This window comes from Amblyraja radiata, chromosome 3, assembly GCF_010909765.2.
Source record: "Amblyraja radiata isolate CabotCenter1 chromosome 3, sAmbRad1.1.pri, whole genome shotgun sequence".
NCBI lineage: Eukaryota > Metazoa > Chordata > Chondrichthyes > Rajiformes > Rajidae > Amblyraja > Amblyraja radiata.
In genome coordinates this window covers 68051752-68067436 of record NC_045958.1, presented here as the reverse complement: position 1 = coordinate 68067436, position 15685 = coordinate 68051752, and the positions used below count along the sequence as shown (strand labels likewise).

The following is a 15685-nucleotide window of genomic DNA, read 5'->3' as shown; positions in this document are numbered from 1 at the left end:
TCTGGCAGGTAATCGGGCAGGATAATTAATATTCACAATTTGTTCATTTAAAGTTCAGTAAATTAAGTCATTTTTGTGTATTATTTCACGTTCATTAGTTTAATAAAACATCATCATTGTAATATAATGTGACTTACCAACTCTCTGCCGGAATTTCCCATATCTCAAATAATCTTTCTTCCTTGAAGATTATCTTTACAATCTTAATACTTTGACCAAGCTTCTGATCATGCAGTAACATCACTAACAGCTCACTGAATCTACATTAACCATCACACATCCAACTAAACCAGGCCCATTTTTATTATCCCCACATTCAAATCAACTCCAGCCTGATTCTGCAGCCTATCCATAAACTAGGAACAAATAACCTACCAACCCATACATCTTCAGGATATGGGAGGTAAGGGGGAAAACTTGGGGAACACATGCTACCACATGGGCAACATACATTTGTACAGACAGCACTGGAGGTCAGGGTGGAACCTGGGTCTCTGGCGTTGTGAAGCATAGTGCAGTTGTCTCTGCCTGTATGTCTCCATAGGTGGGTTAATGGCAGTTTACTTTGATAAAGTCGTTGAGATGTATTCTGGGATGTAATACTATGTTAGAGATATAAAAAATAAAGATACAAGGAATCTTGAGCAAAGGACAAAGTGCTGGAGGAACTCAGCTGGTCTGGCAGCATCTCTGGAGGGAATGAACCAGTATATTTTGGACTCTGATCATTTTTCCATCAACTATACAGTAAACCAAACAGTACATTGCAGGAGGCTGAGGGGTGAACTGATAGAGGTGCACACATTTATGAGGGGAATAGAACCTTGGGTAGAGGAATCAAGAACCAGAGGGCAGTGGTTTAAGGTGAGAGGGGCAAGATTTAATAAGTACCCGAGGGACAGCTTTTTCACTCGGATGATGGTGGGTATATGGAATGAACTGCCAGAGGAGGTAGTTGAGGCAGGCACGATAAAATAATTTAAAAGCCACTTGGACAGATATGGATGTGGAGTGGATGTTTCCACTAGTTGGAGTGTCTAGGACCAGAGGTCATTGCTTCAGAATTAACGGATGTTCTCTTAGGAAGAAGATGAGGAGAAATTTATTTGGTCAGAGGTTGGTGAATCTGTGGAATTCTTTGCCACAGAAGGCTGTGGATATTTTTAAGGCAGAGATAGATAGATTCTTGATTAGTACATGTGTCAGAGGTTATGGGGAGAAGGCATTAGAATGGGGTTAGGAGGGAGAGATAGATCAGCCATGATTGAATGGCGGAGTAGACCTAACAGGCCAAATGCCCTAATTGTACTCCAATCACCTATGACCTTATGATATGTGGATCAGAAAGGTTTGGAAGGATATGGGCCAAATGTGGGCAAATGCGACCAGTTTAGATGGGGCATCTTGGTCGGCATGGACACGTTGGGCTGAAGGGCCTGTCTCCGTGCTGTGAAACTCCATGGCTATACGACAGGTTGTTTTAGTTTCCAATCATTTTTCCATCAGGAAATCTGTTTCAGAACAGTGTATGTTATAAAAACGGCAGTCGAAAGCCACCCAACTAAACAATGTTCATTTGGAATAAATTCCGGAGTTGAAGTATTCTATTTGCTGCAGTTAGATTAAGTTCTGTTTCAGCAGCATAGTTGTTTTTCATCGTGATTTCGTTCTTTTTATAAACTGACAAAAAACGATCCCAGACAACATATTCCATCTTTAGTTCTTGGGACAAAGTTTTAGGAAATGTGACGATTGTGGTGCCTGGAAGGTGACAAACAATTCTGCAGTGAAAATAAGTAGTGGTGAATGCCTGTGGTCAAGAACTAATGTTTCTGCCTCAATCACAATTCCCGACTTTCTCTTTTGGATAAATATATCAGGGCACCTTGCTTTTTTTTCTCTTCGATTTAGTTTCTGCTTCTATTCAGTGACTCCCAGCTTGACGGCTGTGGAGCTGATTTATAATGGTTTACAAGTGTTTTTAAGCTCACTGCAGCAAGGGTTTGGTATAGTTGCAGTTGAAGTGTCATTCATAAGTTAATTACTTCATCATTTGTGTTTTCAGCCAGATTTAGAGCTTCTACTGTTATGGAAGCTGAGTGTTGATCAAAATCAAGTGTTATTCTCAGTAGCTCTGAAATACTTTAGTGTTTTGTGTGCATTTGGTCACTTTTAGTGACCATCAGACCCAGTTTCAAATGTTGGCTTCAATAGCATAATCATTTTGTGCCACTTAGTGATTCAGCGTAAAAGGCAAAAACAATTATATTTTGTTCTCTCTGAGCATCCAAGCATATTATTTTCCTGGATTGTTGGTTGCTTTTTGTGATTCCTCTGCGTTGACACTGTGGGAGCACAGTGGCGTAGCTCTGGAGCTGCTGCCTTGCAGTTCCCAGCGATCCACATTTAATTTTGACCATCGGGTGCTGTCCGTGTGGAGTTTGCACGTTTTCCGTGTGACCACATGGATTTTCCAGGGTACTCCAGTTTTCTCCTACATCCCAAAGATGGGCAGATTGGTAGATTGATTGACCATTATAAATTGTGCAAAATGTGTACAATTTGTAACTTTGTTGGCGCCCTTTATGTGGCGACTATTTGCATACCTTTGGGTATGCAAGCAAAGAATTGCACTGTGACTGGTCACATGTGACAATAAAACATTCAATTCATAAGTAAGTGAGTTTGTAGGTTATGGAGGAGAATGAAGGGACTGAAGGGCTTGATTGTCAGAACATACTCAGGTATTTCTGTGCTCTGTGTCTCTATGACGGTGAATGAGAGCCTGCACGAACAAGATGGCAGCAACATGCTATAACCTGCAACGATTAAAATGTGGCAATGGATGTTCGTTTGCCTTTGAGCTATGTGTTCAGCTCAAACTTTTAATTAGTTTAATCTATCGCCCAGTTGTCGATTAGAACTGCCACAAGTCACGCTCACTGTTTGCTGTTGTCAGAAGATCCGTTGTAAAAGTCAGGGGAAAAAAGACTCTTTTTGCTAAAGTACATCAACATATTGCAGTGAAATAGACTAACCTGTCCAAGCAGCAGTCGCATCAAAAATGACTAGAAATATACCCTGAAATATGCTGACATGCTGGAAGAGATAATGTTTGCCTGTCAAAATTAGACATTAGGCAAATTCAACATCTTAAAAAAACAATGAGAATAGTTTTGCTTGGAGTATCAGTCAGTATCAGTTTTACTGTTCTCAAATGTTAAAAAAAACTTGTATCAAAGAGGATGAAAATAATATGTTGTCAACTTTGGTATGAAATTCAGGGGCTGAAAGGTTAATAGGTTGAAAATCCTGCCCACCAGCAGTATTTAATTTTCAACTGGAAACTTTTCAGAACATGATTAATAATCAAAGTTGTTGTGTTTATTTGTAATTAGGCTGTGAATAACATATGGACATTTCTAGGATTCATCGGGAATTCTGTTTTTGGCTGATAGCTGTAAGTAACAGAGAATAGAATCTTACAGCTCAGAAACAAAACACAATCCTCCCATTTTCCTCTAATTGGGTTTTTTTGATAAAATGCAAAATGATTTTGGACTAGTAAGACTTTAATCCCCTACATCAATATTAATGTTGTTGGAGCTGACATTATTTTAAGTATGATCAAAACATGAAAAAATCCTTTTTAATGAAAATATGTTTAGATAGAAACTGATCATTATCAGTGTTATCAAACACCACTAAAGGTAACGACAATGTCTATAATTATGTATTTTTCAGAGATTTTTCATTGTTTTACAAATTGAGCCACACGGATGTAAAACAAATCATTGTTAGCAATGGAGCGACATTTATAAATTGGTACATTAGCTGGTGAATTATTTACACTGAGATTGGATTGAAACGATAACCTATTGTGATTCTCAGTGGCTGAATTTCAATCTGCTTTAGAGGAAACGCAAATGTATCCACTGCTCAATATTCCCTTGGGATAGTCAGAGAGCTCCAGCGAAGGAAGTGCATGTCTCCTGAATTGTTTTAGTATAGCTCCTAATGTCTGATTATAAAGAAACATTAATAGAAAAGTGCCGGAGTAACTCAGCAGGTCAAGCAGCATTTCTGGAGAACATGGATCAGTGACATTTCAGGTCAAGATCTATCTTCAGACTGATTGTAGTGGGACCATAAGATGTAGGAACAGAATTAGGCCATTCAGCTCATGGAGCCTACCATTCAATCGTGGCTGATCTATGTTTCCCTCTCAACCTCCTTCTCCTGCTTTCTCCCCATATCCTTTGACATCCTTACAAATCAAGAAGCAATCAATCTCCGTTTTTAAATACCCAATGACTAGGCCACAGGTTCACCACCCTCCTTTCTTAATTCTAAAGGTATGTCCTTTTATTCAGAGGCTGTGCCCTCCGGTCCTAGACTCTCCCACTAACATCCTTTAAACACGGGGGAGAAAGATGGAAGAGATGTGGGGCAGGTCCAAGCCAGGCAAGCGATAGGTAGACACTGGTGAGGGGGGAGGGGTTTGATTGCCAGATGGTTGGACAAAGGCAAGAGATGAACAGATAAAAGTGAGATAAGGGGAGATGAGATGTGAAATGTGAATCCAGAGAAAGAGATATAGGTGGAAGGGACAGGGTTTGTGGATGAGGTGAGGCACAGGGAAGAGAAGGGTAAAAAGGGGGCAGGGGTTGTTTGTTGGTTAGTGACCTAAGATTGGAGAATTCAATGTTTCCCACCTGGATGTGCATCCATTTCTCCAACTTTCACCCCCCTCCCCATAACCCCAACTCCCCATAGCCCCACCTACCACAATCAGAGGCTTGGTAAATGAAAGTAAAAATAACTGCTTTTTAGATAATACCTCATCCTTCAATGAATGTTTGCCTTTTCAAACACATAGCAAAAAACTCTAGATAGACGCAAAATGCTGGTGTTACTCAGCGGATCAGGCAGCATCTTTGGAGAACATGGATAGGCAATGTTTTGTGTCTGAACCCTTCTTCAGACTCAAAATTCTGACTTGGTACGTTGTTTATCCATGCTCTCCAGGGGTGCTGTCTGACCAACTGAGTTACTCCAGCATTTTGTGTCTATCTTTGATATAAACCAGCATCTGCAGTTCCTTGTGTAAGAAAGAACTGAAGAAGGGTCTCGAACCGAAACGTCGCCCTTTCCTTCTCCAGAGATGCTGCCTCACCCGCTGAGTTACTCCAGCATTTTGTGTTCATCTGCAGTTCCTTGCTATTCCCCAAAAAATTGAGGTTTGTCTCAGCTGCATAAGATCATAAGGAATAGGAGTAGAATTAGGCCATTCGTTCCATCAAGTCTACTCCGCCATTCAATCGTGGCTGATCTATCTCTCCCACCTAACTCAATTTTCCTGCCTTCTCCCTATAACCTCTGACCCATGTACTAATCATGAATCTAATTATCTCTGCCTTCAATATCTCCACTGACGTGGCCTCCACAGCCCTCTGTGGCAAAGAATTCCACAGATTCACCACCCTCTGACTGAAGAAATTTCTCCCCATCTCCTTCCTAAAAGAACGTCTTTTAATTCTGAGGCTATGACCTCTATTCCTAGACTCTCCCACTAGTGGAAACATCCTCTCCACATCCACTCCATCCAAGCCTTTCACTATTTACTGTTCACTGCATGAACTGACCATATGTAGGGAAGTGGCCAATCTCAGAACATTCAGGTTTAGTACTTTTTGTTTGGATGACACAAATTGTCCAAAGTTTGCACTCTAGATATCTGTCCTCCAAATCCAGCCCAAAAAAGGTGACATGAATAAAGGCATTTACATTATTGGTCTTGGCAGTGGTATTGCTTATAGTCAAGAGCAATAAACCGGCTTGCTATTGGAGTGATGTTCAAGTGTGGTACAAGATTGAATGAATTGGCTAATAGTTGCACTCGTGCTGTCTGCAATTTAAAACAATGTATTCCGAAGCTCAGTGCAAACTAATCAAATGTGCAAACATTTTAAAATAAATTGGATAAAATGCATGTACCAATTGAACCTCAATAAACTAGGATGGAAGATAAACTGGATCGCTCTTTCACAGAGCCAGTGTGAATACAAAAGCCAAATGACCCTTTTCTCCCCTGCTCTGAGAATTTATGATTTCATTCCCGGAGCAGTTCCAAAGTACTGTAGTAAATGGTGGACAACTTACATACACCAAACACAAAAAAAAAGAAAGAAGTTTAAAGAGGTCTTGTGTGCTACTCATGGTATCCTCATGCCCTGTCATCAATCAGCAACGTTGATTGAATGATGAACCCGATAGTCAAAGCCGTCAAGAAGAAGTAATGTGGTATTTAGGACTTAATCCTAAATCCTAATCAGAGGGATTCAAATTTTGGAAGTGTTGGAAGGTTGAGGCTGTGGGTGTAAGGCGATGTTTCATGTCAAGAGCCTGCTTCACGACTGATGCAGGGAGACGACCTGAAATGTTGCCCTTTGCCTCCACAAGTACTACTTGACCCACTGAGTTCTTCCAGCATTCTGTCTTTTGTTCCAAATTCTGGCATCTGCATTCCCCTTTTTCTTCACATTGAAACTGTTCCCTGACATCGAGCTGCATGAAAAGACATGAAGTGTGCCCTATTTGGTATTGAAGTAACTCAGCACAAAGGGGGCCTCGTCAAAACACAAGAAGCGGCAAATGGCATGGGAAAGTTCAGATTAACGCATCAAGCTGAGGCCAAGTTAAACTGGTGAAAGGCACTTTTGCAGCAGTATCAAGTTATTTATTCAAGTCGAATAAACGGTTATTCAGCTTGGAGGAAGTCCATTGAAATATTCAAATCATGTAGTGAACAATTGAATGGTGAAGCAAGAGGTGAGAGGGTTTTCTTCAGAAGGATGAAGTCGTGTGGCTAGAGTTGCCTCCCTTAAATTTCGATGTCTAATGACTTCCCGTGACTATTCCTCTAGAACTCACACCATGGCACAGACTTGTTTGGCATTGAAATCCCCGAATGAAGAGCAACCTTTGTTGCTGGGATAATTGCAGCGAGGGATGTCGGCCATCCCGCGAGAAAGGAAGGAGAAATAAAAGGCAAATAATATTGGAAAGAAGGAAAGACAGTTTGTGGAAATGAATGTTGCAATGAATGTCTCCATGCCATGTAGGTGTCTGAGTGCAACCTTGCAAGTTATCAAAAAAGCTGTACCATTTGCAGGGTGCCAGTGATTTATTTTGCCAAGTATTGATTCTCCACATACCATGTCTTCATTCAATCAATTGAAGTAAATAAATGTTTATTATTCTTCAGCTCGACTTCCATCTTTTCAGCCTAGTTTTAGACAGATCCAGTAAATGTCATACTCTGGGATCATTGCACTATATTACATGAAGTGGCCTTCTGTTTAATGTTGATTTGAAGGTTAAATTTATTTGGCTTGGTTTGAATTGATGGGCTTGAGCAAAAGAAAGAAAGAAAACTAGAGTTATAGAAATTCCAATTGCTCTTGTCTGTGCTTTTGGGATTTGTTTGCTCTGGTTTTTTTGTCCCAGTTTTCCAGTTCTAGAAGGTATCAAGATGTTAAGATCTTTCAGGCATATTGGGCTGCAGATGTACCATTGTAATAAGAAAGTAACCAATTCTGAGCTATTCTTAGTTATTAAATGGCTCAATGATTGCAGCAATCTTTTGAAATGTGTTCCATGCAATTTGAGAGATGGTCTATGCTTCTTATAGCCAATCTCAAGATGTGCTTTAGTGCTACTATCTACCTCACTGGAGACCCTCAGATCTTTAATCAGACTTTATTGTACTTTATCATGCACTCAATTTTATTTCCTTTATCATGTGCCTGTACAATATGGATGGCTCGAATGTAATCATGTATAGTCATTCCACTGACTGGTTAGCAAGCAACAAAAAGTGTTTCACTGTACCTCAGTGCACGTGACAATGTATTTTAAGTTTGAACTCCATGGAGAATATTTTAGAGGCATGCCAAATTTTAGCTCAGATTTTAGACGTGAAATTTAGCTCAGGCATTAGATACTGCGATTTTGGGAATATTACCTCTGGCCATTGTTCTTTTGTAGTCCCAACTCAGTAATGTACCTTCTGTTTTCTGAAAATAGGAAGGTAACCACTTTAAACTTAAGAGATACAGCGTGGAAACAGGCTCTCCGGCCCACTAGGTCCCAGCCAACCAGCGATCATCCCATGCACTCGTTCTATTCTACACACTAGGGTCAATTTACAGAAGCCAATTAACATACAAACCTACATGTCTTTGGAGTGTGGGAGGAAGCCGGAGCAGCCAGAGAATACCCACACGGTTGCAGGGAGAACGCACAAAATCCATACAGACAGCACCCGTAGTCAGGATAAAAACCGGGCACAATTCGACTGTGCCGCCCAACTTTTCAGTTGAACTTATTTTTTCCTATCTTTGTATTCAAAAAAGATGGAGTGAAATTCTGTTCACAAGATTGTCAACGTGTAATCCCCAGAGGAACTTGCCATCTCCCAGACCCGACATTCAAATATAAACTAGTGAACATCTTTTCGATGTCGTTGTACTTGAAAATCAAATGAATCATGCAGCTTGCTCTGTTTCACATGGTATAAGTTTCAATGTCTGTTTCTTGGAGAACTTACATTTTCTTGTGATTGTGCATGAAGCTGTTGTGGACTGCTTTGTCGCAAGTTAAATGTGATGTTTCAGTCAGCGCTGTGTGTAGGGGTAGTGGGACCATGTCTCTGCACAACTTTGCTAATAGTTCTTTTGATCGCTTTCTGCCTCGCTGAGCCTCATGCTGTTTTAACCTGAGGGGTCCACAGTTCAAGTGTCCGAATAAGCTGGGGTCAGCTTAGAGGAGTAGGCCACCAGTATTGCTAGTAATCATCTGCATGCCTAATCCAAATTGTTAAGTGTTTTCCCAACGGAACTCTGCAGACGCGGTGAAAGCTCTCTTCATCGATCCTGATTCTGCTGCAACATCACAATGGGAACTTCCAACCCAAATATTAAATAAAGGTCCCGACACGAAATATCACCTACTTTTTTTCTTGGTTGTGTAAAGATTTACCAGGATCTTGGATAGACAGAGGTAGACAGGGATAGGCAGAGATAAACAGAGGGAGTCTGAAGAAACATTCCAATCCGAAACATCACCTATTATTCTCCAGAGGTGCTGCCTGACCCGTTGTGATACTCCAGCATTTTGTGTCCATCTCCAGCATAAACCAGCATCTGCAGTTCCTTCATACACACCAGGATGTTGCTTGGTTATAGTTATAACTATCTAAGGCTGTATTATAACGAAAAAACAGATAGACTGGGTTTATTCTCACTGGAATGTAGGAGACCTGATACATGTTTACAGAATTATGAGGAGCATAGATAGGATCGAAAGTCAAATCTTTATCCCAGGGCAAGAGAGGCCAGAACTAGAGGGTGCAGGTTTAGGGTGAGAGGGGGAAAAGTTACAGGAGGTCTGAGGGGCAGAGGGTGTAGCCAATGGGGAAAGAGTTGCCAGAGGAAGCTTCAGAAGCGGGTACAATGGCAATGATTAAAAGTCATTTAGATTGATATACGGATGGGAAAGGTTGAGATGGGCATGGGCCGATCGATGGTCGAAGTGGATGGTGGCCCGAAAGGCCTGTTTGCAAGCTGTATCTAAATTAAACGCAGGCAAAGGGGATTAGAATGGGGTCAAAAGGGCCCTTTTCTGTGCTGTATGTTTGAAATAATTTATTTTCACTTTTTAACTTCTCTTTTTAGTTTCTCATTCCTCTTTGTACTGTAATCAATTTCTGCCATTCTGCCATATTCTCACTCAATATCTCACTCTCCAATCAACCAACCATTACATTAACATCTGATGAGTGTTTGACGGCTCTGGTCCTCTACTCACTGGAGCTTAGAAGGATGAGGAGGGATCGCATTGAAACTTACCGAATATTGAAAGGCCTAGATAGAGTGGATGTGGAGAGAATGTTTTCATTTGTGAGAGAGCCTAGATTCAGATGGCACAGCGTTAGAATAAAAGGGCAAACCTTTAGAAAGCAGAGCAGGAGGAAATTACTTCTGCTAGAGGGTGGTGAATCTGTGGAATTCATTGCCACCAAGGGCTGTGGAGACCAAGTCATTGGGTATTTTTAAAGCGGAGATTGACAGGGTCTTGATTAATAAGGGTGTCAAAGGTTACGGGGAGAAGGTAGGAGAATGGGGTTGAGAAGGAAAGATATATCAATAGACAATAGTTGCAGGAGTAGGATATTCGGCCCTTCGAGCCAGCACCGCCATTCAATGTGATGGCTGATCATCCCCAATCAGTACCCCATTCCTGCCTTCTCCCCATATCCCCTGACTCCGCTATTTTTAAGAGCCCTATCTAGCTCTCTCTTGAAAGCATCCAGAGAACCAGACCCCTCTGAGGCTGAGAATTCCACAGACTCACCATTCTCTGTGAGAAAAAGTGTTTCCTCGTCTCCGTTCTAAATGGCTTACTCCTTATTCTTGAACTGTGGCCCCTGGTTCTGGACCCCGCCAACATCGGGAACATGTTTCCTGCCTCTAGCGTGTCCAAACCCTTAACATTCTTATATGACTCAATGAGATATCCTCTCATCCTTCTAAACTCCAGAGTGTACAAGCCCAGCCGCTCCATTCTCTCAGCATATGACAGTCCCGCCATCCCAGGAATTAACCTTGTAAACCTACGCTGCACTCCCTCAATAGCAAGAATGTCCTTCCTCAAATTAGGAGACCAAAACTGCACACAATACTCCAGGTGTGGTCTCACAAGGACTCTGTACAACTGCAGAAGGACCTCTTTGCTCCTATATTCAATTCCTCTTGTTATAAAGGCCAACATGCCATTCGCTTTCTTCACTGCCTGCTGTACCTGCATGTTCACTTTCATAGACTGATGTACAAGGACCCCCAGATCCCGTTGTACTTCCCCTTTTCCCAACTTAACGCCATATCAGCCACGATTAAATTGCAGAGTCGACTCGATGGCCGAATGGCCTAATTCTGCACTTATGACATTAACTTTTGAAAATGAAACAACTGGCCATTACTCAGTGTAGAAGTATGTACTGTACTATGGGGTCTTGGCCATTTGTTTGGAATATGCCGCTGTTGAAACATGGCCATTATTTGCTCCAGTGAGAAAGCTGTAGCATATTTTTTTAATCTGATTGTTGGAGTATATGTACCCAGCTCAGAAACATGCTTGGAAGGTTCCTTTTGCACCTAGAATGTGTAAAAAAAAATTGCTGTCAGAGTAACAGTGATCTGATCAGAGATAATTATATAATAATTCACTTGCAAACATTTTATTACCATTCTACTTTAGATAGGTAACAGGTCAATGATAACAGTCTGGCACGTTTGCTGTGATATAGTGCCTCTGTTGTTAGCGCAATGTCAGCCGCGATTCTGCCTCGCATTTTATCCTGTTATTTTAGCAAAATGCCATCATGCTGCTGAATCTTTGCATTACAATGTTGAAAATTGAGCGTGAAAAATGTATTTGTGTATTGGAGATGACAGGTTGTTGTAAAACGCACTCAGCATTGATTCTGGGACATGATATTGGTACGTCAATAACAGGAGCAACCCTCTGCTTGCTCTGTGTGGGAAGCTGGCACCAATTCAGGACCCCCCATCTGTGTATGATGCACACTGCCCTCCATAGTCTCCTCCCTCTTGCATGCGCTTTCCATGTCACCTGGATAAAATGCAACAGGACTGCGAACGTTAAGAGGCATCGGGCTATTGGGGTTTGCTGTTTAAGATGTGGATTGAGAGCAACAGAACAGGACCTCACCTGTCACTTACTATTCTGGTGTGATGGCGGGGGAGGGTGAAGAATACCCATGCCCACTCCTTGTGTGCTGGGTACTTACGTAATCGTAATTCATCTGTTCGCTTTGGAGGATGTACAGCAATATGAAAATGGAGTCCGGCTGAGGAAATGGAATTCAAAGACCTGATCAGGATATTGGCTTCTTATTGTTTCGTCTTAATTTTACACAATGCCTGCCTATGAGCTACAAGGATTCCTGCAGTGGAATGATGCTTTACCTGGTACAATGTCCTTTTTTAAATTTGTTCTCTGGGCATGTTGGGCATAGCTAGCTGTTGTGTTGAGATGAATGACCAGATTTAACTGCCTCAAAGATGGCACAGGATTTAGCAAAGAAAAAGTGTCTAATTTTTGTTTCCCTTTATTTTGTTGTGTTTTGCAGGTTCTGAACACGCATCGATAGTTTCACACTGCACTTACTTGCAGCAGCTTGTAAGACAGTGAGAACGAGGCTGGCAAAGGCTGCTGGTGCCAAGCTGTCGGATGATGCATAAAATCAGGACACTGGTTGTGTTCCTTTGCTTCTTACTCCATGCTGATGCTGAAGGTAAGTCCTGGATTGCCATTAAATTCACGCCCTTCTGCTGCTCCGGTCCTCCTGCATATTCTCATTTTAAACGTATCCAAAGGTTATAACTGAATGTGTGTGGAGACATGCAAAACCAATCATTGGATCTCTCTCTGGCATTTTTTATACGATTGCTCAGTTGGAAGTGGGACCAGCATCACAGATCCAACTGCTTTGGACATTTTCGTTGTTTCCCATCACAGCCTTGTCTGTTTTCAGTTTCCACTCTGTAAAGGTGCGAAGTTGCCGGTACTGCACTTGCCCCCCTTCAACCCTGGAAATCTAAAAGTTGAACAAGGGTGCAGGTTCACACCTGACTTTTGGTTCCTGTTTTTGCAAATGGAACACACCACCAACCGTTCCGAAGGAACGATGAAGAGATCTCACTGTGTAGTGCTATTTATTTCAGTGATATGTGATTGGAAATGGACTTTTCCCAGTGTCATATCCGATAATGACTATTTCTTGAGTAAAACGCAAAGTATTTCTTGAGTAAAACGCAAAGTGTTGAGATACTCCATCTCAGACAGATCAGGCAACACCTCTGGATGTCATGGTTAGGCGATGTTTTGGGTCGGGACCGTTCTTCAGAATGTAGTAGGGAGGGAGAAAGCTAGTAAAGAGGTGGGGGTGGGACAAAGCCTGGCAAGTGATAGGTGGATAAAGGTGAGAGGGGTTCGTACTCCCATCAATCTTTCCCCTGCCCCAAGCCGTGCGAGGAGCCAGTCTCCATCGATTATTTCTTGCTCATTTCAATCCCGAACCTCCAGTTGGCACCTCCGTGACTGCACAATTTTCACGTCAGGTGAGCACTGACTGACGTTGTTCCTTGCACAGCTTTACCATTTCATATATTTACAGAAGGAGGCCATTCAGCCCACCGTCTCTGTGGGCTCCCAAGAAAGTTCCCATTCCCATCAGCCCCATTCCCATTCCCATCTCCTTATCCTCCCTTTGGCCCTGTGATTACATCTCGCTCACACGCACCCCTATCAACATCTCATTCATTCCTTTGCGCAGTCGTCTTTCTTACAGTTTGGCTTTCTTCCCAACCAATTGTTCAAGCGCTTTTGATTGCAACATGCCCCTTAATTTAGTTCAACAAAGAAACTGACAAGTTACTAAAGAACTAATGATTATTTATAGTCCAATTAATTCGTTTCGTTTAGTTTAGAAATTCTGCGTGGATACAGGCACTTCGGCCCACTGAGCCCGCGCCGGCCAACAATCAGCTGTACATTAGTTCTATCCTGCAGACCAGGGACAATTTACAAAACCGATTAACCTACAAACCTACACATCTTTGGAATGTGGGAGGAATCCAGATCAGCCGGAGAAAACCCATATTGTCAATGGAGAATATACAAACTCCATACACTCAGCACATGTAATCAAGATTGAACCCTGGTCTCTGGTGCTGTAAGGCAGCACCTATACCGCTGCACCACTTTACATCTTTAGGATGTGAGAGGAAAGCAGAGCACCCGGTGGAAAGGCACTTGGTTGCAGGGGGACAGTGTAGACCCACACACAGTATCCAAGGTCACACTCGGACCCAGATCCCAATAGATAATTTTACTGGATGCTCCCAGTAAGATCAACCCATGTGAACTTTGGATCTCCAGCAGAGACCAAGCTTTCATTGCCCAGTGCTGGGCTGGCACTGCTTACTTGCTTACCGAACCTTTGGCACCTCCGCCTATGGGACCAGATTCACCCTGGCTGCCTCAACCTTCCCCAAGGCTCACTGCTGAGTTAGCTCCCTGAACATCCTTTTGGCCCTGAGCCCAACACACTTCAGATACCCCAGCTCTGACTGTACCCCAATCAACCCAAACCCTGCCCCCAGCCATGGGAGGAGCCATTCTCCAAATCGTCCCCATAGCTTCACATACACTGGTTAGGCTACACCTGCAGTTCTGCTCGCCCCACTATCGGATGGATGTGGCTGCGCTGGGGAGAGGGCAGTGGAGATTCACCAGGCTGTAGCCTGGATTGTTGGACTTCTGTTATGGGGAGGGATTGGATGGTCTGAGTTTGTTTGCCCTGGAACAAAGAGCACTGGTGGGTGACCTGACTGTGCTAAATACAATAAGAGGCATAGATTAAAATAAAAGATGGCGTAGACGTGGAGCTGTAGGTTCATTGGCCTCTGTGAAATAAATATAGCTCCTGTGTAGGGAGTGGATAAGAAACATAGGACTAATGTGATTGATGATCAGTGTGGATGGTGGGCCAAAGGGCCTATTTCCATGCCACATCTCGAAGCTAAACTAAACTAAACTCCATGGATCTCATTGTTTGGAAGTCTGCAGGATAAATTATCATTATGTATATATTCTTTCTCAAATGTTTTCTCTTGTGTGGGGATGTCGTTTAGGATAAGTCCCAGGTTGGAAATTACATTAGATGATTTGACACCATGTTCCACATTGTGGTTTGGTTCCTCAGCCCCACTGAGATTTGGTTGTGGTTTTGCCTCTTTACTTCTTACAGCATTAAATTTCACCTTAAAAGACCGCAGATCAGAGCAAGAGTAACAGAGTTATTTTGATACAATAAAGACACTTGTTAACAGGATTCCTTTTTTCAAAATCTCTCCCACCACTCCCTCCTGTTGACAGTGAGGTTAATCTGAGAAACAAATAATTAATAATGTGGCTGCGTTGCATGCTGGTACTGATGTTAGCTGTTGAATCTAAAGCAGCTTCTCACTATCGAGGTGCTGTTTTACCTCTGTTCATTGTAAAATGAGTTACATTTGAAGGCTGCAGAACCAAGTCCACGATCAAATCCAATGCAACATCGAATGAACATGTATTTGCTTTTATTCAGAAATGGTTAACAAACAGAAGCTTTCTCTGCAGGGTGACACAGTGCAGTCATCCTGTGCGTGTTTGAGTGCCATTCACTAGTTGGTTCGGCCACTGTCCCACTGCCACAGATTTTCAGCCAAATGTGCTCTTCTCCTTGTCATAAATCAGCACTAATTGAAAGTTTTAATAACCATGTTTCCCAAATTGCCCCTCCACGATTTAATTCCAAATAAAAATGTTTAACCTGTGCTGGTAAAAATAGTCAACAGGAAATAAGTCTGCAACTGCAGAAATAAACCGAGGATTAATGTGTTGATATGAAACTGCTGAATTAAGGTTTGAGCCACAGAATCTGTCAACGTGGAAACAGACTGTTCGGCCCAACTTGTCAATGCGAAGCAGCGGGCACCTTTCAGTATTAATCCCATTGCCCAAAACCTTGTCCATAGCCTTCTATATTGGGGCTATG

At 42.3% G+C, this 15685-nt stretch overlaps 1 protein-coding gene across 27 annotated transcripts in view; it reads left to right on the top strand.

Moving 5' to 3' along the window:
* Nucleotides 1-15685, top strand: part of ptprd (protein tyrosine phosphatase receptor type D) — a 578649-nt gene that overhangs the window by 116662 nt on the left and 446302 nt on the right. For all 27 annotated transcript variants that reach the window (XM_033017983.1, XM_033017971.1, XM_033017981.1 and 24 more), the window contains exon 2: nt 12215-12379. In XM_033017983.1, coding sequence (XP_032873874.1) covers nt 12316-12379 — 64 coding nt within the window. In that variant the 5' untranslated portion in view covers nt 12215-12315. The remainder of the gene's footprint in view (nt 1-12214; nt 12380-15685) is intronic.